At 40.9% G+C, this 25,578-nt stretch overlaps 1 protein-coding gene across 3 annotated transcripts in view; it reads right to left on the minus strand.

The window, feature by feature from the left end:
- Positions 1-20,532, minus strand: part of LOC109992658 (BTB/POZ domain-containing protein kctd15) — a 29,848-nt gene extending 9,316 nt beyond the window's left edge. Inside the window, exons 1-4 of one of the 3 annotated variants that reach the window (XM_020645477.3) lie at positions 19,654-20,532; positions 16,727-16,902; positions 9,409-9,553; positions 3,853-4,158 (exon numbers count right to left, since the gene is read on the minus strand). In XM_020645477.3, the coding sequence (XP_020501133.1) occupies positions 3,853-4,158; positions 9,409-9,553; positions 16,727-16,902; positions 19,654-19,662 (636 nt within the window). In that variant the 5' untranslated portion in view covers positions 19,663-20,532. The other 2 variants (XM_020645398.3, XM_020645556.3) reach the window with 2 other exon arrangements.
- Between the last annotated feature and the right edge of the window lie 5,046 nt (positions 20,533-25,578).

A 25,578-nucleotide genomic window follows, 5' to 3' on the forward strand; every position in this document is an offset into this window, starting at 1 on the left:
GATGTTTTAATGGTTTCTTAAACATGTTTCCTTGTTAAATAAAGCCCTACGAAAGAGAGGCCCTGTAATCCTGTAAATATCACCAAGTAATTTAGATATTATACTCCAAAGTCTAACAAATTTCACCTACCTCAGGGATGTTACTTTATCTTTCAGTGAATAAAAACCGAATAATAAACTGGAAAAACTAGGCTGCTGTGTCTAGTGTACAGTAAAGTATTGAGAAATGTCATGTTATCTCATTGTGACCAACGTATCACAAGGTCGAGCAGTTTCCAGCCTGAGGGAAGACGGCAACAGTACCTTAGCTTCAATAAAATCATTTGAGACGAAAATGAATTCTCTACGCCCGTGACATCATAAATTGAAAACAGAGGATATTTAAAAGTTGTTGCATATCCATCTCTTTCTTGTCGGGACCTCAAAAACCGGTCATAAACACTCTGTTCCAGACTGCGCTGTATTCCGCAGGCCTGCTCGTCCTCTGTGGGCAGGGTGTGGCTGTGTGTGTGTGTGTTCCCCTGGGTTGGGGTCCAGGGCTGAAATCAGATCAGAGGCTCATTGTCTGGCGGGTAAGACAAGGATTACTTTCCTAACCTTCTCATGCCTTCACGCAACAATGAGAGGGAGGACAGAATGAGTAAGTTGTTTAGAAAAATCTCCCCTTACACTGAAAAACACCTCCATCTGCTCCTCGTGTCCTCTTCTACATCGACTCAATGAACCGGGCCCTTTGACTGTGCTTGCGGTGCGTTAACTTTTCTTTTTTTTTAACTGAATTTTGTGTATTTGTGTTTCTGTAAGGGGCTAACATGAGACAAAACAATGCAAGAGGCCATGCAGTGAGACAAAAGGGAGCATCGCTTACAGGAAACCTGGAAGATCCATGTCCTCTTCCTCTAAGCGGTTTGTCTGAGAAGAGGATTTCAGCTCAGCTCGCCTTCAAACACAGCAGCCCCAATAAAGAGCTAAATATTAAAAACTCGTTTCAGACCATGTAAGTCTGATGCACTCACACTCCATAACCAGTCTCTCTGGTAAACAGAGGGGGAAAATGTTGTGTTAGTTGATGCGGCCAATTAATTATATTGCAAGTCATTTAAAAATCTATAAAAGAAGTATAAACCGGTTTAGGCTGTTTGAGAAATTGTAAGTATGGTATTAAAAAATGCAATACGTGTATTTCAATTGCCTTGAGCGGTGTTATATTGGAGTCTTTTTTAAAAAAAGGAGCTGTGTCTTAAAAAGGAGTAAAGCGTAAATTATGCATATCATTTCCCCCCCCTCTCCATTCCTCTTCTTCATTTTTTCGCAGGAAAACATGGCCGCAGTCCACACGTGCTCTGTCCCGCTCGCTCGCCTCTCCTCCCTGGAGGTGGTCTCGCACACTGGCAGGGGGGAGGTGTAGGTGTCAGAGCGCGCTAGCCTGCCTGGGAGAAGCTCCCTTTGGGTGCTGGAGGGGGGGAAGGCTCGTCTATGTGTTGGCCTGTTCATTGCTGTGGGCACCAGAGTGTGTTATATCGAGCCTGTGGTGTGAGGCTGTGATGTTTCCTCCCTCTCACGGAGCTCTCTGGGTAACACAACTGTAAAACTAGTTTTCTGAAGTTTGAAAGAGTTGGAAGTCTGAAAAGATTTTTTATTTATCAGACAGACTGCATGTTTAAAAGTGTGTATTTTGGTGTAATATGTCATATATATACGTAATGAATGATACTGAGCTCAGTTTTTAAATGAGATTCAATCATTAAAGCTGTGTCAGAATGATAAACCTTAACAAACTCTGTACACCTGTCATGATGCTAATCTGTCTACAAACTGACTGTAGCTCAATCTGAGCAGCTCGTATCCCCTTTCTTGACATCAGGCTCTAAACTACAGTGGCAAAATGCAGCACAAAGGGCCCCAAATCAAGCTAACAGCCTGAAAGCAACTTTTTAAGGTGGTTTTCTGGCTTATAAAACAACTAGTATAGTCTTCATAGATTAATTGTAGCTTACTATTTTTCCTTCTTTGACCTTCTGAGTTCACATTAAATTCAATAATAACAGTGGCATACAAGTACATTATCACTACTTTTAATTTGAATAGTTTATACAACTGAACGTGTATGGAGATGACATTTTGATAAACATGTGCATTTGCTCAGTAGCCTACACTGAGGCCTCATTTCTGAAAACTAGCTAAGCACCTAGAAACGATAAGCTAATGTTAGTAGCAGCTTGGCACTTGGCCACAACGCATCCTGCTTACCCCTTATTATTGTTTGTTTTTCTTCCTAAAAATGTAATGATAAAACACTAACTGCTGACATTATAGCTATGGCTAACGTTCAACTCTCTGCTAGCACTGACTGTTGTTTGCTAATGTCATAATTTACATGTTCTACTTTCTGCTTTAAAAAAATAACTCATAGTGACAGCCAGATTCTAAAAAATTATAAAGCAGACTACTGTGATTTGTGGAAGAAAAGACAAGTAGATTTTTAGGGTAGCTATTCAATTATCTTGACTGATAGCTGTTACCACATTTAGGCTAGGTCTGTATGAGTTGTTTACTGATATCAGTATCTGAAAAAGACTCTAATTGTAACCTGAAAATTACATCTTTAAACTGAAAGAGTATAACAGGAGTGAGAGTTTAAATCGATAGTTATTTTTCTATTTTAGCACCAATGTCCTGTTAGCAAGTGATCTAAAGCTTAAGCAACAGAGGAGCTGTACGTAGCCCAGCTGTCAAAGAGCTGGTTGCACAGTAAAAATAACAGCCAGGTGTGTATTATGTGTTGATGGGTGGTGGTGAAAAATGGATGGCTTGCTCAGCAAAATCATTTGCTGTATAAACAAAGGTTTTTTTTAAAAAAAAGGCACTACTGTGTGTGTTAAAACACACAAATCATGCTGACTCACTCATGGCAAAGTTTCTATGAGAAATGTGCGCCCTTCGGCTAACCTCAAACACTGAACTGATGCCATAAAACACCTACGGTGCCAGTCACAAACTTCCTTGTATAGACAGAATGTTTACAAGGGTTTCATTATGAGAGCTGAGCATTTCAAGGAATTATCTTCATCTCCTGGTGTGGAGATTGTATCCTTAACAAATGTGCTATGACCTTGTTAATATAAGGAAACACGTAAAGTCTTTGTTTTACACTGCAACTACATACTATTACTTTATTTTCAGAACTTAAAAACTCATGCATTAAAAAATTATTTAAACATTTTTATTGCACACTTGCCGAAGGCAGTATTAAACCCTGCATGCTGCAAACTGTTTCTACTGGTCAGTGGTCGCTTGCAGAGGACACAGAGATAAGCTTTATGGTTAGCATAGATGTTATCCTGATGTATGTCCATTTGTAAACAGAGTACCAGATAGCCAGCTTTGTCACCAGATGTTCACAGCTGTGTGAGAACCTGGAACTAGTTCTAAGTTTGATTTCATGTTTTTTTGACTCTCAGAAAAGGCAAGCTTTTTGGGAATACAGCACTACTAGACATTGATACCGTCAAACTAGAGAGAGCATACTGACATTTGCAGATATGACACCAGTGAACAAGATGGAAATAGCTTAAATGAGAGTGCTAATGCTGATGAGAATGCTCTGGTTTGAATCTGATATCATGGTGCCACCATTAACAAGCACACATAATAACTGGCACTCAATTGATATTTCTGCAATATAATTTCAGCTTAAATAAAATGTATTAAATCAATGAATAGATGTATTCATTAAAAGGGCTCTCTCTGTTGTTCAGTGTGTGTTATGTAGAAATAATGCGGTTTATAATAAAAGTTCCACACACAGTAGGAGAGGACAAAACAAACAGAGAAGTATTTCTAGACTGTTACCTGGACAGAGTTGAGTCTGCAGTAGCCATTGAGGGGGAAGCGGATGACGTGTGTTGGGTCCTGGTTCCAGCCAGCATTGACTGAGTTACACATGACGTCTCCGGTCTCAGGAAAGATCTCCTCAATGAGCACCTTTTCCCCGCTCAGGGCGATCCTCTCGCCCAGGTCTGGGGTGACACGAACAACCAGGCAGTCACAGGGCTGGGCCATCCGCCGCTGCTCCCGCTCCTGCTTCCAGCGCTCCAGCTCCTTGATCATGGGCGTCAGCTGGTAAAAGCGTGCCTCCTCGTACAGCAGGTGGAAGTCCTATACAGTCAGAGGAGCGGGGAAATTAGTGCAACTCATTTGCATGTGTGTGTACGGTCCTCTTGGCTATATGTGTGACTAACTGCATTACAGTTCATCACCAAGGTCGTCCGGACAAAACGCCACACTTACAGTGTACAGCACTGTGCAACATTATGACGAAAAGACTGGAAGATATGTTTACAGAGTATCCTAGTAGCTCCCCCACAGCAACTAATGACAAAGTGTCCTTGAGCAAGACACTTAACCTCTAATTACTCCACTAGAACTGCTCAGGCTGCTTCTGCTCTTTGACCCCTCTGCTGTAGTGAAACAGTGCGCTACAGCATGAGAGAACAAATAACTGATGGAACAGTGATAAATATAGTCCAACCGTTTTATAGATATTTTTCTGAAACAAATTTCTGTGTGGCAGATAACAGCAGTGTCCCTTGTTTTAAGAAACCATCAGAAAAGGGCTCGTCGTGACCCATAAACTTGTTACTGAAGCTTCTCACTTGTTCAAATGTATTCTTATGCACACATGGTTATAATATCTGGAAAAACAACATCTTAATAAAATGTAATATAAATGTAAAAAGAAACAACTTTTGTTTATTCTTGTTAACTAAAGAATATCTGATTAACACAAATTCAAAAACAGCACAGGGTTTGACATCTCACTGCCTTGTAAAACACATTTAAGACAGAAGAACAATAAACCAGGATTAGTGATGGCTTCCGACCAGCAGGACAACACTCTCCATAAACAAAGCATAGCCATGCTGCAGCTCTCCTCTACGGTAGCTCTTGGCAGAGCTGAGCTAGCCCTTAGCATGTTTCAGTGAGCCGACTCCAGAAAGGCCATCAGTGGGGGCTCCAGTGAAGTGGGATGGTGCATTCCTGTGTGTAGACAGTCTGCAGCAGATTGTCTGCCTCTCCCTCCTGGGTAGGGCTTGCTGGGGGCCATTTGCCCCGGCGCTCTTGCCTCTAATTTCCCATAAGACCAGATGGCACCATCATTCACCACTACCATTGCAAATACAGGGAGGCGGAGGTTTCGCTATTGGAAGCAGACAGGAGGTGAGGAAAAGATATGTGCAAGTGAACATGAGGACAATCATCAGCCAAGGAAGGATTTTAATGTATTCCTCATATGGAGGCAGTTTTATGTTAATGAGGCTCATGGCCCGATGTTAAGCTCCTATTAGAACAAGATTTAATTAGGTAACACCTAAATGCAGCAAATATATCTGTTAAACAATTAGTCATTAATAAATCTGTGTTCTGATTAGTTTCTCAGTGACGTAGAATGACAGTTTCATTCATTCTCAGTTTCTCATCACTGACAGTCAAAGTTACATGATGCCCATGTTCCTGTGCTAATGGCTACAATGTGTTTAAGTGAATGTACATTATCAAAACACAACGCAAAAGTGTGTGTAACATTTGAACAGCTACTAGAACAGATAGAGGTTGCACATATTGGTAAAAATGAAAAGTCTAAAGGTCCTTGAAAAGGTGAGACGCTCTGTTTTTGTGCTGCGGAAACAACATATGCTTCGTATTGTCTGCATCATTGGTGTTGTTAAGCGGGGATCTGAAAAAAATAGTTTTTCCTCTTCCCTTCTCAGGACCACTGCTGGGTATAGAAACAGAGCATGGCAGCAGACAGCATATTCATTAACCCTGCTGCTTTTGTCAGACTCTTTAGCCTTGCAAAGCCTAACCTCCATCGTCTAAGCTGTGCCTTCATCTGAGGGGAGAGAACGACACCCAAAAACAACTCTATCTGGACGAGTGTTGACGCTAAACATCTTAAGCTGACGGTCTAATATTTAAGATTTCAGAATGCGAAAAAAGGGAGGGAGTGGGTCCTTTTTTTTCCCTTTTTCTCTTCCTTTCTCCCTGTCTTTTTCTCTCCCGGCCCTCTTGCTGCAGCTGACAAAACTCATACTGAGACGCTCTCCTCCAGGCGGCTCTCTGTATCAAAGTGTAGCTCCTCATCCTTCACAGGTCTGAAGCCATGGATGGATATGTTTTTAACAGGGGTCTGTCTGCGAGGCACTTTAGTCATCCTGAGCAACGCACAAAACAACAGAGTAATCCTAAGCACTAAGGTGAGGATGAGAGGGAGACGGGGGCCAGCAGCTCCGTCCTGGCTGCTGGAGCTGCTGCTACCGCTGCCAGCTCTTACGAGACAATTCATCCCCCAATCCTGTGTCCAGACAGCCCGTTTGAGCTTCAAAATAATGATCCGACCTGATCGCCCACCGGCAAGGCAACATCTCAGGGAAGGACAGAGGGAGGGAGAGACGGAGAGGGCGGCAGAGAAAGAGAAGAAGAGGAGGAAAATGATAGAAACTGTCACTAAGAGGGAGTTGGAGAACTGATAAAGAACCGTATGTTTTGGACAAAAAATGAGGAAAGCCACACAAGTAGACATGCCACTGACAAAAAACAAAAAAAAAACCCAACCTGCTACAAACTATATAACAGCATCAACAAAAAATAAAAGCAAACGCTCTTTCCTATTATTTTTTAAAAGATGTGATACCAAAAGTAACACAAAGCATTATTGATTTAAAGTGCAATAAAAGCCTGAATACAGCGTGCCAGAAAGCACTCACTCTTAACGGTTTATAACCATGCCCTCGATATGACTGAGCATTGCTTACACTCTTGTGATTAATTGTGGTTTGAATAATGAGATGAGGGAGGATATTAATAGTGAATATTTTGTTCCACTGATGTAGGCTGAAAATTTTCTTTTTCCTATTCTGCTCAGACTTTCACATTGATTTAACAAAACACACAGCGCCGTGGCTGCCAGCAGCAGAACAGAGCCAGCCCTCTGGCGACGGCAAGCCTGATTGTGTTCAGATAAGGACATGCTCAATTCCGCCTCGCACTATTTGCATTTTTTTCTCTCCGGCTTCACGCAAATTGAAAGGTATGCAGATCAACACGGGCTTATACGAGGGGATCGTAATGGGTTGAAACAATGAGGTCCAATGCATTTTCTTCAACCACTGTGCCTGATTGGACTGTCAAGACTTCACAGAGAGGGAGGGAAAAGGATGAATAAGAAGGGGAAAACTAATCGCTACTGAGTCAGGCCATCATTTGCTGAAAATATGCAGGGCTTTCATGTTGTGTTCTGTTGTCTGAGGTTTGGCTCTTGTTCAGACTATCCGTGAGGCCTGGAGAGTTAGCCTGCGGCTCTGTGTGGCTCGGCCTCGCCTTGTTCCCTTGTAGAAGAATGATGAACAAGCGGCAGCCCGGTGGAAAGGTCACGCAAGTTAAGGCGGAGAAGAAGTGAAGAATAGAATACACCTAGGAAGCAGCAGCAGCACTGAATAAAAACCTTGAACAGGATGGAGCTGGAGGCAGAATTTATAATGATTTTGACAAAGCCACTCGAGTTGTGTGGACACTTCTGTGGCGTGTGACTAACCCTGCACGGTTTGGTTTAAAGCTGCACTAATCAATATTTTTATTTCAACAATGGATTAACTATTGTATGAAAGAGGTCTGCTCTGAGTGACGAACAAAAAGAGATGTTCCAACATTGTCTCGCAGAAAACGAAATTACACTTGATTACAAGGTAGTAGTGGCACAAAATATGTTGAAATGTGTGTTGGAACATTGGAAACAATTGACATTGCAAAGTGCACAGTTTGGTCTAAAATGGGAACTGAACTCCAACCTCCTCGTTGGTAGTCCTCTGTTCGTTTTAAGACTATTTATATCTCAATACCAGACTTAATAAAGGAATCACGGAAACCCCACTAAAAAAAAACCTATTTGACTTTGAAAACGCTTTGAAAAGGTTTGTGTGCTGCCTGCATGTAATTTAACAAATGATGACATTTTTCTATTTCTATGAGACAAGATTAAAACCTGTTGATTGGTTCAGACCTTTATCACATGGTTCTGCAGTTCCTCATAGCCCTTTAGCTACCTTCAACTTCATTGTTTTGGTTGAATGGCTGCAGCAACTCTGATGTTCTGAGTTACTCTTTCCAGGCTCATTTTTCAGTTACAATGCCATTAAACAGAAAACAAATGTCAGACTGACACTGTTAATGACTTCAGAGGAACAGAGTGAAACCTGCAGCTACTGTGGAGGAGACCAAACCAGAGCTACAAGGAAAGAAGATACTGAACTCGTGTTCTGAGGTGGACAGAATGAAAAATATACTCTCCATGTTGCTCCATGACTGGACCAACATATTCCTCATGTAATTTTAATGCATATAAACTTGAATAAAAAAAATAACAATTAAATATTATTTTGTTGAAAAGAGATTTCAGGAAAAAAGGATGCTAAAATTTGGGGTAACTACTCGGTCTGTTTACTCAAATTCCCTCAGGATGCCGAGGTCCGTGTCTTTGGAAGCTCAAACAAGTAGTGCTGGACATGTCCACCCTCCACTGGAGCAGGTAGCAGGAGTTTCTGTCTGTTGAGAGAGGCTTGGTTTTTGGAAAATAAACAGACACACCAACAGCCTTCCAGAGCAAAGATCACTACTTCATGATTTTGAAGCTGAATTTGATATTCTTAGCCATTTCTTTCATTACAGAAATGTGGCCTGGTGGTTAATAACACGGTCCTCTGCATGGCAAACTTAAAAAACACATATGTTATTGCCTTACACTGACTTTATAGTCATACCAAGACTGACAGCACTAGGAGGCAGGAGTGTGCAGCCTGGTAAAATGGAATAAATGTGACGTCAGTGACTATTTTGAGTGGGATCTGGTCTCAAGATATTGTGGTATTTCACCTGTAGAAACCGCTGGGTATAAAAGACGAACCAATAAACAACAGCACAGGGCTTTGGGGGAACACATCACAAGGCCATGCTAAATTAGCCTGTTAGCATTTTACCTCCACACCACAGTAAACTCCAACCGAGTCTGTTCCATATTTCTAAGTTTCCTAATTACTTCTTATGCCTACATTACAGGTAATTAATGTGTTGAGTGGGAGGAGGAGGATCTACATGAGGCATTGTGAAAAAATAACTCTGTTGTGAACATCCACCCCCTGAGAGCACAGAAAAACCTGAATAAACACAAACATGTTCACACTTTGCTGTATTATCATGAGAAAAAATCAAGAATTTCACACAACACCACTGTGTCTCAGCACAGATGGGTTTATGTACTCAAGCTTTCTTTATGCTGCGATGTTGCTCAAACTGTGCGAGGTGATGGTGCACACAAGTACACACAATACAGTATGTTGTGTTGTGGATATGTACCTTGAAGTCATCTGGAAGGAGCAATTTGCTGGTCCTGAGGAAACTGAGAATGTAGCGGAATATCTCGCCGTCCCGATCTATGAAGTAGTGCTGCTTCAAGCTGTCCAACACGATGGGCTCGGTGCCATTGAACAGACGACTGATTCTGAAAATTGAAATACACACACACAAACAGGCACGCACGCAGCCAGCCGCACACACAAACACACACATAGAGAAAATGGAATGAGCCAGCTCCCTTCAAATGCATGAAACAATTACCCTCCATTTATTTTTCAATTTTATTAGCACTAAGCTTGAAATGCATTAGCATCCCAGGTTGAAACAAGGGGCTTTAGGCACCGTTCCTCCATTCCAGACTTGTTTGAAGTGTCCCTTCTGCAGAAAGATTATAACAACACACACGCTCACTGCTTGTACTTACAGAAATTAATGGCATGAATGTAGCATTACAGCTCTATTATTCCATCTGTCAGAGGGCTGGAAATGAAACAGAGGTAGGAAACGATGGAGGGCTACATACTAATGTGAGGAGGACATCTGGAGAAAGTGTTTTACTTTTATTTGATTTTTTTTTTGTTCTGAATGTGGCAGGGGTTTGGACAGCTGCATCCCAAACGTATGCCATACTTAATGCAGAGTTACAGTAAGTGATTATTCCTACAGCAATGCTCTGTACTCTCTATTTCTAAACACAATCTTACCACATAACTCTGCCAATCATTGTGCTTGGACTTTAATACATCTTATCTGGTATTGTCCTTCCAAAACTACACCCATTTGATTTTTACTCTGAAGCAATCCATCATTCTTTTTCCTATGACATTTTTGGCTGAATTTGGACAACCAGAGTGGATGTGAAAATTCAAATGTGATGTGTTATCAGGGACCATTCCAGTTCTTAAAGAAAACATGGCGCACTCTGACGGTGGTTTGGTGCAGTAGAATTTAACGAGTCATGTGGCTCAAATGAAAAGATTTAAGAAACATCTTAAAGAGAGAACTACAACTGAATGAATTAAAAGTCACATTACCCTAAATTACATCAACAATACGTCCCTATTAAGAAACTTGTTCATTCATTTCAAAACGTAATTACATATATATATTTAAAGTTTTTATCAAATACTGACACATCTTTTGCATATTTATGAGACACAAGTTTGTCCCAAGTTTAACCTCTTCCACAAGTGCACTGTAAGATTGAGGGGGTCTTGGTTGAAGTTGGCTACAGGGGCTCATCAAGGCAAAGAGTGAAAATTGCTGTTATCTTTAAACTTTCATCACACCGCGATGGAGGTACGCCTCCAGACATCCTTGGACAGATATTCATTTTCCCTTTGTCTCTTTGCGGTTTTCCTGAAAGTTTTACCTGCAGGTCCCTCTCTCTCTCTCTCTCTCTTATATATCTCTGGTATAATAATCTCATCTAGGCACCTTGTCTTCGTCTGTTTGTTCATTTGCACATGCTTAACAAACCCTCTGCAATTATTGAAAAAAGGTTTTTTAGTATATTGAATGACAGGTGAAGTGTGTCTATTAGCTATGAGTTATGATTTACTTCATGAATCTGTTGCCAAACAACTGCTTAAAGGTTTGACTTTAACATCTCTTAGTAGGATGCTGCACTGCTGCTTTCCTCGTCGTTTCAATGTAATCAACTCTTTAATCACGTAACAGCTTCCATGCCAGCTAACAGAGTTGTATGACAAAGAAAATTGGAAAACCTATTTGCAAACCAACACGCTCATACTCCCAGCTCTGCCTGAGCACCGGCGTTGTCAAACTCTATTTGAAGGCAGAGTAAGGGAGCCGCAGAGGGAATGTCAGTGAACAAACAGCAGGAGCAGCTTCACACACAGACTCATTTTTACTGGATTTACTATTACAACATTGTTCTTTGTAAAAAAAAAGTGTGTGAGCTTGTATTTAACGCTTGTATCAGGTATCTCCTGACCCCGATGTGTCGGCTCAACACACTGAAGCTATCATGTCAAATCCACTCTGTTTCTTTTTCTTTGACTTGACTGTGTGAAGAAGCAGAGCAAAGATGGCTCTCCCTCCCTCGCCTCCTGCCATCCTTCCTCTCTTCCTTTCTTTCCTTCTTTCTTTTTCTTTCTTCCTCTTTTTCTTTCTTTCTCTCCCTGTCTCCATCCTTCTCCCTTACTCGCTTTCTCTCTGGAAATCGATGCAAAATGCTTTATAAAAAACCAATACTCATCTCCCTGTTTTGCCCGAGGTGTTCCTTTCTCATATGGTCTTGCAATTCTTCCAGCTAGAATTTCACCATACCCCTCCAGGCTAACTCTGTTTTTCATCTCCACTTTTTTAAAAAGCAATTAAAATGCTGCCTGTTTTTCTTTTTCTTTCCCTCTCCCCTACTCCCTTCACTCTCTCTCTCTCTCTCTCTCTCTCTCTCTCTCTTTCTCTGTTGGTCTACTCATTTTCTTTTTTCACTTTCTGTTGAATCCCTGAATTGGAGGGGTGGGGGTGTTTTTAACAGGTAGGGAGAGGAAAAGGGCTGTGTGTGTGTGTGTGTGTGTGGGGGGGGGGGATGTGAAAAATTAAAAAAAAAGACACATAAACAGACATGCCAAAAGACAAAGAGAAAGAGAGAGCTAAAGGCAAAGATATAGGGAAAAGAAAGAAGAGAAAAACTGAAGAGAAGTACAAAAAAAAGAAATAAACAGAATATGAGTGGAAGACAGAAAGAGGTGAAGAGAGTGGGAGAAAAAAAAAAGCCATGACAGAGCTACACAGAAAGACATGTAGAAAGAGTCAGGGAGGGTGAGGGGGAGGTGGTGGGTGTGGGAGGTTATCGAGGACAGCAGCAGCTCAGATCTCCCACCACAGCCGTGCCAAGTGAGGGCAGGCAGCGGGGTAGGGTAGGTGCGCAATATCTGGCAGCAGCTACTCTCAGCTGCTGGAGATACGTGTTAGAGGGAGGGGGGACGCAGCACAGGTATCTCTGATTCTATGAGACAGATCTAACACTGATGGTGGCCTGATGAACACAGGACACACAGCCGGTTACTTCAAAGTGGAACAAACACAGGCTTGTAAGGGGGAGGCTGAAGTCAAAACCCTTGTTCTCTATACTGTGCCTGACTCTGATTGACTGAGATCTGCTGAGGATATTTGAACTGACAGTTGTCAAAATCTGCTCCAAAGACTATTAGACCAAAGTTTAATATTGTCAAAAAATAATGATATTTTAGTCAAGGATGGATCAAGTTTCTGTCGAACTCTTAGCACATTTCCTCATTTCATTCTAAATCAGGGGGTAGGAATAAAAAATCATGCTGCTCTCATAAAGCTTTAGTTCACAAGGTTGCAGCAATTAAACAAATAAAGGATGAATTGATAAGAGAACATTTAATCTCCTCATATTTCAGTAACCGATGAATTGTATTGCTGATTTCTCAAGCAGAAACTCTCACATATTTGCCTGTTCCAGCCTTTTGAAAGTAAAGATTTGTCATCTTGTGAGTGATTAGTCTCTGACTTTTGTTTTTTGGACAAAGAAGGCAAAATGAAGACTAAAAGCCCAACCAATTAATCGGACGATTTTACTTTCCGGTTGAGTGGCCATCTTGCCTTCATTGTATATCTTTTCTTCAAGTGTTGGATAACTGCATTTGAAAGATAAATGCATCAAAGGTTTATATCCATATCTATCTCTACAGATCGAACATAGATCAAAGATAGTTATCAACCAATTTATCGGTATCTGATTTTTTTTTTATCTTCCTAATACAATATTGGTATCGGCCCCAGAAATCCCATATCGGTCAGGCCCTAATGAAGACGTCACTTTAAGGCGAGTATTTTCTTTTGACAACTTTCTGACATTTTATAGACTAAACAATAAATCTACTAGTCCTACAAAATAGTCTGCAGATTAATCAAGCACCAAAGTAATATTTAGCTGCAGACCTACATGATGTTTGTTTATGATGCTTTAACCAAACATCTCCGCTCTTACACTCACAATCTGAAGAGCTAATAATCACAGTGTTTCAGCAGTTATCCTCTTCATGTTGAGCTGTATAGTGTGAATTATTCTGCACAGGAGTAACAATTAATGCTCATTATTATTTCATGTGAAGTGATTAAAACTAAAAGTCTTATCAAACAGCTGATTTTGAATTACATTATGCAGATTTCTGGTGCCATGTAGCCTCGCTTACTTGTTCAAATCCAGTCATAGCACAAACTACAAACTCTAGTGGTCTAAAGAATTACAAACGTATATTGACATTGTGTTTAAGATGTATGTTGATTTTCATGATCTGATCATCAGACATTTATTTGTATTGCTAAATGCTATACTTTACTGAAGAACAGAGCAAAAACATCCTTCTTGTTTGAGCTGATATCCTCCAGGTTTTGTTATAGCCCTTCAATAAATGAGGCCTCAAACATGAATGTGGCCTTACAGTCTTTCTTAATAATGCATGCCAATGAAAAAATTAGAAAAAATGTTCTTTGAAAGGGTTAACAGTCCAAAGAATGAATTGAGACCATGTTTACAGCAGTTTGAAAGACCTAATTAAAGACTGGAAATACAGTATACGGCAATAGACCGCTTTCTGAAACGTACACATCGTAAAAGATTCAGCTTGTAGAAAAGGAAGCTTTTAGATGAAGAGGACTACTAAAAGAGAGTGCATGAAGCCAGTGGAGATCAATCGTTTTCTGGACACAGAAAGCTCGATGTCAAAGAGAAAAATGTCCAGTGGTCCTTTCAAAATAGTTTCCTTGTCTGTGGAACATTTCCCCCTAATTTCCTCAGCTTCTGTTCAAGTGACTGCTCCCACTGTCCTCTGCGAGAGCCACACAGAGTGCGCATCAAAGTTTCATGACCCCTGTCCCTTAATATGGCCCGTGCAGAGGAAGATGAATCACCACACATTAGTTACTAGACTAACTTTCTCTTGGCACGTTGCATTATTTAGCAGACAATCTATTAAAAGTAATCATCAACTTTAAACTCTTTAACCCTGCTCTTTTTAGCCGTCACCTTTTCCCCTGTATTGCCAGCGTGTCCTGCTAAGAACGGAAGTGGCTTAAACGCAACGTATGTGGCGATGCCAGAGTAATTGTTTTGCTTTCTGCTGTCAGCCATTATCCTAATTCACACAAAAGGGCCCCTCCTAACACTGGCTCCAGCAGAAAGTGGAGCCCCGAGGCCAACTGTACACTGAGGAGGCTGAGAGAGAGAGAGAGAGAGAGAGAGAGAGAGAGAGAGAGCATGTGAGTGTATGCATGTGTGTGTGTATGTGTGTGATCAAGAGTGAGAAAGGAACAAAAAGAGAGAAAGAGAGTGAGAAAGAGGGAGAGGGAGAGAGCACTCCAACTAACACTCACACTGGTATCCGCTCTTTACTCTGACTGTAAAAACACTGTTTGGTGCTCTGACATGACTCTGTGCTCCATTTACATGGTGCCCTGTGTGTCCCCCCCTATGAATAACAGCCTTGTAGTGAGTAGTTGTTGCACAACAGCAGAGAAAATACGGCGACACAATAGATAATTCCCAAACAAGAAATAAGAATTTCTGTTAGAAAATAGTCCAGCACTCTAAATAAAAACATCTTGAAACTTGCTCTAAAGCAGATACAAATTGCTTTCAATAACTTTGAAAATCAGATCTTAAAAACATGAGCGCTTTTGATTAAAGAATAACTGTATTCTTGTCTTGTATCAAGCCAACATGACGCCATGACAGTGTGTAGAAAAAACATAAAGGATCTTAGTAAGTAAAAGTAAACAGTCACAGGCCCTTGTCTTGGATGAGTCTTGTTTTCCTCATGACGTGTTGCAGTCAGGAATAAAAGCAGAGCTGTCAGGGATTTCCTGTCAGCAGACTCTAACAATATCAAGACTTTATTACCCAGGGATTATGTGGATTGTTTCCTGTAGCCAATTCGCCAGATTTTTCTAACCACCTGGTGAATGTTTACCTTGGCCCACACGGGACTCAGACTGTCAGTAACGCACAATCAAAAGGCTGCATAATGTTATGAATAACACTCCTGCATTTGAGAGAAAAAAGCCCACAAAAAAGAGATGGGAGAAAATCATTTTATATCATTTTGATCTCAGGTGTGTTTGCTTTCCCCCCAGCTCCATCCACTGGGGTCACCCTGTTTGTGGATGGAGCTAAAAACGTGAATAAAGTGGGAGGGTGGATTAAATAAAAACAGCTCTTACACAATCTGAATCATCATGACTAAAACTTACAAAAGGACGCACAACAACAAAAAATACCCGTTTGCTCTGCGTGTGAGAATCAGATAACAGAGAGTGAGAGAAAAAGAGAGAGAGAGAGAGAGAGAGAGAGAGAGAGAGAGCAGGAGTCTCTGTTATCTCATTTAAAGTTTGACTGTAAATATGAGTCTCATTTTAGTCTCTCTGGCTTTTTGAAAACTTAAAATAACAACCCTTGATGTCAAAAGGAATGTACCATATGAAAAGATTTTTTTTAAATACATATATCCTTTAAAAAAAAACTGTATTTAATTCCAAATAAATACTATAATAAGGATGAAATAATCCAGAAAATCAATACATGCTGCATCAATAAACTAGTTATTTAGAGACATTTACTTCATCGTTTCTCCTCCAAGGTTTCCTCACAGCACTCTGATCCACTAACCAGAGAGAAAGACAGTGAAAGTGGGTGTAGTGCATGCAGAAATGTGTGAGCGATGTGTTAATCACACCAACACTAAAATCACCGAGTGACGGCACACAGTAGTTGCCAACTTGACAGCAGCTGAATTCTCAAATATCAACACTGTGTGAAAGGAGATAAAAAATGAACGCCCTGGAGGTATTTGTTCAACAATTAAACAGAGGAACAAACAAAACAATCAAATGCATCATTTTAAATCTAGAAGAGTCCAATAATAATAACAATAATAATAATAATAATAATGGTGATTGGTGACAAATGTCCCCTCATGGTTTGAAAAGATATCAGTAATTGTCATTATGGAAGTTACATTGGAGTTTGTCCTGATGCCAGTCAACTAAAAGACTTGTTCACAGCATAAATCCAATTAAGAAAGCACCAGTCAAAGAATGAAAACATTGATTTAATGACGCAAATATTATATTAAGTTATTAAATTAAGATATGATTGACGATTTAAAGGGATTTGACACTTTAATAAGAGACCTAGTTAATGTGTGGTTTTTCCAAATGTGATCAAAAAACGATGTAAATCGTAAAGTATTTCTTTATTTATTGAATACTAATAGGACAATGACAAACTAACGGCAGCAATAAGACGTAACAGATCAAGTCTTACCTTGAGTCTGGGCACTTGGTAAGGGTCGCCAGGCTGCTGGTGTACATGTGTCCCCCGACATCGATGTGCACCGGAGCGTTCGACTTGGTCAGCTGAGCCGGCAGAGGGATCCCCTGAGCGGCCAGGGGAGAGACCGGGGACCGGGTCAGTGACAGCCGTGACATGCTTCTTCCCTCCTGAAAGCAGGTGTAAAGAAAAGCCATGGAAATAAAAAAAGAAAAAAAGAAAGGATATGTAGTGTATATATATATATAAAAACACAGAGTGATCCTACACAGGGGAGCAGGTAGTTTCCTCTCTGAGTGCTATCAGATCACTTCCATGTCTGTCTGGTCGCATATTTAGCCTGGAAATTATTGCCACCGCTCTAATTAAGTATGTTTGCATCTTTTCATGCAGCACCGGAGGCGAGGATAGGAGGATGCTTATTAGAGAGAGAGAGACATAGGGAGAGAGAGGAGAGAGAGAGAGAGAGAGAGGAGGAGGAGGAGGAGTGAGAGAGGGAGAGATGGACAGATAGAAAGACAGAGAAAGAGGGGGGGATGCTAGGTGTCAGCCTCCAGGGGAATAAAACAAACTGCTGCTGCATTATTCTAATTAAAGGTCGCCTTATGTGTTAGATGTGATGCGCCCAGACACACCGAGCACCAATCTGAGAGCAAGGCAAAACGGAGAAGAAGAAGAAGAAGAAGAAGAAGAAGAGGGGCAACTTTTCACATACATCCCTCACAAACCAAGATTAACTACTGACAGTTGACTGCAGTTTTTGTACAGGCCATGACACAAAAAATGATTTTATTAAAATGTGCGTCAAAACACAACGACGAAGGACCCCCGTCGTTATGTTGATCAATATCATAATGATAATGTATGTTCTTAAATGTACAATAAAACGAAAGCATCGCGTACTGAAAGGTCAGGACTGTGAGTAAACGGGACTCCGGAAGTTTAGAGATGTGTGAGCGTCGCGGTGCAGTCTGAGGTCAACACGCAGCTCACTTTGATTAGCAGCTAAAATGTTACAGAATATATATTTGTTTTTAATCCACTTCGACACACCACCATTAGATTCCGCACAGCTCCATGGAAGAGCATGAGGACGCGTAAAACCATCAACTCACTGGTGCGTAATTTGTTTGCCAACAGCTTGCAGGTGAACCTCCTCACATCAGACTGGCCACGCTGTGACGTGACTGACTGTTCTCAGTTAATAATAGAAGAAGAAGTGAAGATAATATTAGTCGAACAAATGAACCCTTTGGTATTTTTTCTAACGATTAAGCATCTATATTTGACGTCCTGGGATCATACCTTTAAGATTAGAATAACGACTGGAGCTTTACGTTCAAGTGCATGTGTTTACAAGAGATGAGGAATAAACCACAGCACTGTTCAGTAAATAATAACTATTGATCAGTTTACTTTGGCACATATAATGCCGTTTCACTGTGCGAGCCGGTGAACTAAAGGTCACTTGGAATGCGCGGATCAGTTGCTGGGGGCCCTGAGAGAAAGTGCTGCCGGGTACAAAGAGAGACACGAGGTTTTTTTTTTCACACGGTGTTTCCCGCCTCACAGCAGTATCGTGTTCGTTTAATACGATTACAGCAGGACGGGATTACATTTCAAATCCCAGGAAAGAAGAGAAAAAAACAAACTTGGAGGGATTTAAGAAGTTTGGGGTTCATTCAGAGATGTCCCAGTGACACACACACACACACACACACACGCACGCACACGCACGCACGCACGCACACACACACACACACACACACACACATCAATTAACTCATTAAATTAAGTTGTACGCGGTGTACGCATGGAAAAAAAAGAAGACTCATTAATCTCCCATTTCCAAAATGAATTTCAATGTTTTAATCATTCACAATAATTTCAACCTTCTTTCTCTTTTAATCCGTATCCCCCCTCCTCTCTACACACACACGAGCACACACACGAACACATACACGCACACGCACACATACACACACACACACACACACACACACACACACACACACACACACACACACACACACACACACACACACACAAACACACCACATATAATGAATTCCTTTACAAAACCACAGCCGCTGTAGAGACATTAACTTTCTCCTTAGATCTGCCGTGTTCCAGCCTCCTTCACCTGACCCTGCTAAAGTGTTGTAGCCGACTCCAAGCACACGACATTGTCGTAAAATGACCCTGATAAACTCGAAATCAGAATAGCAATACATAGAAAAATGTTTTACAGAAAACAAGCTGGTCCTATATTCTGCTCACGACCACTACAAGCCTTTGCTCTGCCTTTAATTCTACAAAACGCTCAATATGGCGTCTTACTCCAGCGCTGCAATTAAAAGCATAACCCCCGACACATGTAGCTGAATTCACCATCCTCTAGATATTCATCCCACACATGTGTTTGTCCAGTTCAGGGGAAAATCCCTACTTTGTGTTGAGCTGTTTTCACGATACTCGTCGGCACCAGTTCGACTACACTCAGAGAAAAACTGCCCAGATTGAGCCTGCGATATCTGTGCGTAAAAAAATAAATCATTCTGAAATGTTAATTTGAGCACCCTACCGTTTCAAACATTGTAGGGAGTCCAGAGGAAATCCGTGCCGGATCAGTCCCAGCTGCTGCTGTCCGCGTAACCCCCGAAAATCTTAAATATTTTCTCCCCGAGTTTGTGGTACAACTACAGCATCCAGCTCCAGCACGAACCTACACAGCCGTACAGTGAAGCCAAGTCTCTCCTCTGTATCCTGTACTAAACTGCTTTTAAAAGACACTACTAGGCTGCGGCCGGGATGGACTGCTTGCAAAGAGTCTCTGTGGCTTTAAAGGCTCTATTGCAAGGCTGCCTCGACCTGTCCTCAGCAAGCTTCTTTGTACCAAAGCGCACAGGAAGCGTCCTTACCTTGTACATAGATGAGATGATCTCCTTCCCCTTCTTTGCTCTTATTTGGATACGCGTAAAATGTGCGCTCTTGTTGGAATCCTGCTTCGTATTTCGGCTTCTTGTCTGCTTTTTTTGCCTAAATGAAACTGCCCCTGTGGTTTGTTATGAGAAGAAGAAAGCCAATAATCCGTCTCTAAATAACAGAGCAGAGCTAAAAAAGAAAATTCTCGCTCCGGGCTGCCCAAGCGCCTCTGGGCCAGGGATTAGGCTACAATTAGCTCAACTCCACTCTCTCGCCCAGGCAATTTTCTCAAGGAAGAAAACGTGATACCCTTCTACTCCCGAAATTATGACTGTACAGATTTAATAACTTATTTTTCTTTTGCCGGCAAAAGTAGATCGTAATGAAGTTGTGATTTAGAGGGGGGGACGGAAACCTAACCGGCAGCTGATAATCGCTCAATAGATTTAGAGCAGCAAAAAGCAGATTTTAATCATTGTCACTTCGTCTGATGTAACAGCTCCCCAGGCAGTTCCAGCTAGTAGGCATACATTTCCATCCCCATCTCCAGTCTGAATGTAAAGTTTAAAACCAGGCGAGCTGCCATAGTCCTTCACTCAGGCAACATGCAAGAAAGGCGTAGTAACTTGTTGATAAAGTCCCAGCAGGAAAAATATGTTGGAAGTGAAGAGATATCCTTGAACCAATATCTTTTTTTCATGCGGTGATTTTCCCCCAGTGTCCCCGCTCCCTCTGTCTCTCCCTCTGTCTCTCCCTCTCTTTGCCTTAATGTCTGGAGTTGTAACGCCAAATTTCCTGCAGGCCATTAAAATCAAATGACGTCTATGGACATGCATGCATGCTGCTGCAGAAAGCGCCCTCACAACCTGCCTGCAGCCAAATGCGCCATTTCAATTATAGCGCAGGGCTTAGATGGAGATATCTGCCCAGAACAACCCCCCCTCCCCCTCCCCTGCCTCCTTTCCACCCTCACTCTCAGTAAAAGCAGAAAGCCTCCAGACTTTTTTCTTTTTTTGGGGGGGGGGGATAAGATTTGGGCTGATCATTGTTATTTTTTCAACATATGAAGACACAATGCAAAGTGATGAGACGCTGAAGTGGTGCGCCTGTTTTGTGCTTAGAGAAAAGGAAGTGAAGAGTCAAGCAGGTGCTCGCACCAAAGTCTTGATTATTTATTTATTTGCATGTTTGTTTTTTTGCGGGTAAATAACTGTGAATAATTGATGCAACATTGAGCTCAGTAATTACTCTGTAAGAGCATCCTAACAGAGGTGGAGGTTCGTTCCTTGATATTTGGCGCCAACCAGTGGAACTTATTATTGGTCCACTAAAGATACTTACTTAAGGAACCTTTTTTTTAATTTACCACAGGAAGAAAATATAATTTCTTACTGATATCAACACTTAAATTATCTTTATTTTTTTCTGGTATCAGCATAACACAACTGTGATAGCTACATTGTCTTTGAGAAGTTATAAAAAAACTCCCTGCGGCTCCTGTCTGCATGAAGTAAAAATAATATAAAACGTATTTAAACTGAAAATGAAACATTTCTGCTTGTGATCTGACAGTAGGACTGGTAGGAGTGTGAGGATGCGTCTCTCCTTGAAGCCAACTCTTCCTCATAATTAGACAGCCCTGCGCGCGCCTCTCAGCGCTCCCATCGTCCCCTCTGGCTCAGATTTGTTGTTTCCAGAGGTACAAAACCGGAGGGGAAACTGGATTTTTTTTCTCATTAAAGGAAACAAGCCCGGAGTGAGTTCAATTACATGAAGTATGCAGGGATGTTGTAAATTTAAAGATTTAAATAGCTTACAAAGTGGCCCCGGGCCCCATCAGTTAATTTCCTTAATTTATGGATTTTAGCGGAGTGTCTATGTGGAAGAGGAGAAGTAGGTCATCTTGACGATTTGAATAAAGCTTTGAGATCTCACAACAGATGCAAACATGTGACCCTCCAGACCACCTGACACTTGAGCAGGTGAAAGGACACAACGACATTTGTATTTCTATGACTGCAACGATTTAAGAGCACTTTGTTCGGTGGGGGAGAAGGGACATGCAGAACTTATTGTTGACCCTAGTGATGAGATTATGAGTGGTGTTTCTGAAGCAGTGTTCATTAAAGGATTGTTCCACTATTTAAATATGGAAATTTGATTACTATGTTAAAATATTGTGTAACTTTTAGTTGAATTGAATTGATTCAATAGGGGCAGTGTAATCCATCATAGTTTTAAAACAGAACATGAAACTGATGTGCTGCACAGAGAGTTTGTAAAGTCCAACTCTTGAACCGAGATCAAAAACTCAAAAACTCTGGCAACCCCAGACATTCAAGACACATAAAGCTTTTACTAAAATGAATTGTTTTTGTTTAGTTTTTCTTGAAGACAGACAAACAGAGACTCTGCAAGTGTATCGTTTTAGCATTGATAGTAGACACTGTAGCATGTGTTCCATATATTTGAATATAGAATATTTTATTGGTCAATAAATACAAATCTCAGGTGACCACATTTGGATTTGATGAGACCCTGTACGTGGGGTCAGGACCCCCAGGCTGGGAAAGCCTGACCTAGATGGTCTTAGAGTAACCAGTTTATAAATATTCAACATGTAAGCACAACAAAACATTATTTTAATCTACATAAACTAAATGTGCACATCTCCTGCAGACATCATGTGCCAATAATCAATATGAATGAATGTGTGAGAATGAAAGCTTTGCTTTCAGCTGCTATTGTTGCCTAAATCCAACAACATTGTGCCCTCTCCACCTCACATTGCTCTGTTCTTTTTTTTTTTTTTTTTACCAGGTGATCAAACTGTATTTTTAAGCTTTCATAACATACCATATACGATTGATTTTTAATTTACAGCACGTGAAAGCCTTTAGCCGGAGCTCTGTTCAACATAGAACTCTTCAACAATATTTTGTCATAAAGATTATAAAGAAACTAAGGCTTAACACACATCCAGAGCCCACAATATATCTTTAGTTTGTGACATTCATTCATAGTGAAGTCTATTTCACTTTGAACTGGACTTAAACGTGAGGATTTGTTGAGCTAAATCTTTGCTTTTATGTTGTGTTTTTGCTTTTTGAGTTTGCATCATTGTACAAATAGGCCTCAGTCCCAGTTAGGAATCAATATATTCAGATTTTTTACGTGTATTGATGATAAATTTGGAACAAAGTTGGGACATAGTACCATCTGCTGGTTAACAGTAAAACTATGCATGAGCCATCAGACTGATGATCCCAGTGTATGAATGTACTTACAGGCAGTTTAACACCTGTGCGTAGATTGAGAGGTTGCTGGACGAGCCTTTTATGTTTTTGATGTCAAAAATGAAATTCTCACCTGAGCAGACTTTCACCTTTCTATGTTATTTGAATGGAAGTCTTTAGGGAATCCAGCTGATGGACATCTTACTGTGATACACAGAATCAAGGTCACCCTCACACTGTACATACACTAAGGTGAAAACAGAAAACAATACAGTCACATTCATGCCTCTAAACACGGGCATTTGCAAGAATCTCTTTCAAGCTTTTCTCCTCAGATCAACACTCCTGCTTTCCCTCCGGCATGAGGGGAAAGTTGGAAAAGAACATTCAGAACTTGCTTTTAGTAATCTGCATGCCTCGTGGAGCCCGGCTGCTGTCAATCGCTGCGTTCTTCAAGCCATTTGACATTCTGCTTGATGTTGGTGTGTGACTGAGGTGCCGCAGCGACACTTATTGTTCATTATTTCAGAGAGAAAGAGAGAGAGAGAGAGAGAGTAAGAGGATGTCAGTGTATTAATAGACCGTGTTGGGTTGTGTTGCACATAAACACCTAACAAGCTCAGTGCAGAATTCCCTCAAGTGTTTAATTCAGCAATTAAGTTTCCCAAAAAGCTGAGTACAGAGAGAGTGTGTTATCTCTGTACTTCTGAGAGCTCCTGTTATCAGTCAGTGTGTCTTTTTCAGGTAAAACTGCCCTGACCCTGGTGCTGTCAAGTTCACTCTTTACTGCACTCAGGTAATCATTGGATTGGTTGAAACATATAGTAAATATCAGCCAAGGTGTCCTCCTTAGGCAGTACACTTTCATTCCTTCAGCTCATATAGTGATGTGTAATATTGGAAATCAACCACGTACATTAAAGGCTACAGTTACCGGGCGTGTGTCCAGAAGGGTGGCATCGGCCTCCCTTGAAATCTAATTGGCCACCCCAATCCCAATCTATGATTGACGATTTGCCTAATCAGAGGCGGGACTTAGAACTATTCAGGCTGTGTTTGACGGACAGCTGGTAGTTTTCTTTATTTGTCAATGTAGTATACAATATGTTTTTGATAGTACTTTCAGTTGTCATTAAATACTTAGCATACTTTTCTATTTCCATAAAAAAATTCTAGCAAAAACGTGTGTACTTTGACTGGCTTGCAATGGACTTTCTTGCCAGTATATTTATTTTTGCAAGTTAGACAGCGACTTTGGACATGCATGTTCTTTTTGAGTCCTCAAACAATTAAGATAATGAGATTTACTTGTTGCCAAATTGTGTTACTTACAAGTACATATGATTAGTAGAGATAGAAAGGCTAAATAAATGAAATCATTCATGTGCGTGTGCCTTCAAACTTCATTCCTGCTCTGGCAAGTCTCTAAAGACTCTTCAACTGGTCCAGAACGCTGCAGCTCGTGTACTGACCAGAACCAGGAAATGGGACCACATCACTCCTGTGTTGGCTTCTCTGCACTGGCTCCCTATACAGTCTAGAATAGAATTCAAGATCCTTCTTCTCACCTACAAAGCTCTAAATGGCCAGACACCATCTTATCTTAAGGAGCTACTAGTGCCGTACTACCCTTCGAGAACATTACGGTCCCAGAATGCGGGCCTACTAGTGGTACCTACAGTCTCTAAGTGTACTATGGGGGGTAAAGCCTTCAGTTATCAGGCTCCTCTCCTCTGGAACCGCCTTCCAGCCGGGGTCCAGGAGGCAGACACACTCTGTATTTTTAAGAATAGACTTAAAACTTTCCTTTTTGATAAATCTTATAGTTAGTGCTGGTGTAGACCAGCTCCTAGTTATGCTGCTATAGGCTTAGACTACCGGGGAAACTGGCACCTTGAGCTCCTCTCTCTCTCTCTCTCTCTCTCTCTCTCTCTCTCTGTGCATATACAGTACATCATATTACTGCATGTATCTATCTGTAAATCTCAGTCACTAACCACCTACTTTCCTGAGAGCTCCTGAGCTCTTTTAGGCTCCTCAAGATCGTTGGTTGACGGCCTGCCAGTTATTAGGTATTCATGAAAGAGCTGGGTCTTTAGCTTTTTCTTAAAGGTGCAGAGGGACTCTGCAGATCGACTCTGCAGATCGAATGGAGTTTGGAAGTTCATTCCACCACCAGGGGGCGACAGAGGAGAAGAGTCTAGTCAGCGTCTTAGGACCCTGTTGTGAAGGTTGTATTATATTGATTTTTACTTCTGAACTTGTTTTTCCTCGAGGACTGTCAGTCCATAAGTTGTGAGCTGTTCCTTCAAAAATATTGTCTTTGTAGGTATAGTTCATTATCTTCTGTTAAGACGAATTAAATGTTCAGTTTTTTTTAATAGAAAAATACCAATATGTTTTGTTTTAGGTCCCTTCTTTTTATTCCCATTTCCATTTTATTTTACTATTAAAATTAAATAAATGAAAGAAGAACAAACTAAAAGTTAAACATCTCTTGAAACTAGATTTGAACAAGCTTTGCAGGTGCTTTCAGTAATTAAATTTGAATCAACTAACTGAACCGATTTCTACATTATTAGATACAAAGAACAGATTTAGAAATAAAACCTATTTAAGACTTGGTATCTTGGATCTTATTTTTTTAACAGTTTTGCTTTTCACCTGACCTTTTTCTCATTGGGT

This window comes from Labrus bergylta, chromosome 3 (genome assembly GCF_963930695.1).
Source record: "Labrus bergylta chromosome 3, fLabBer1.1, whole genome shotgun sequence".
Lineage (NCBI taxonomy): Eukaryota > Metazoa > Chordata > Actinopteri > Labriformes > Labridae > Labrus > Labrus bergylta.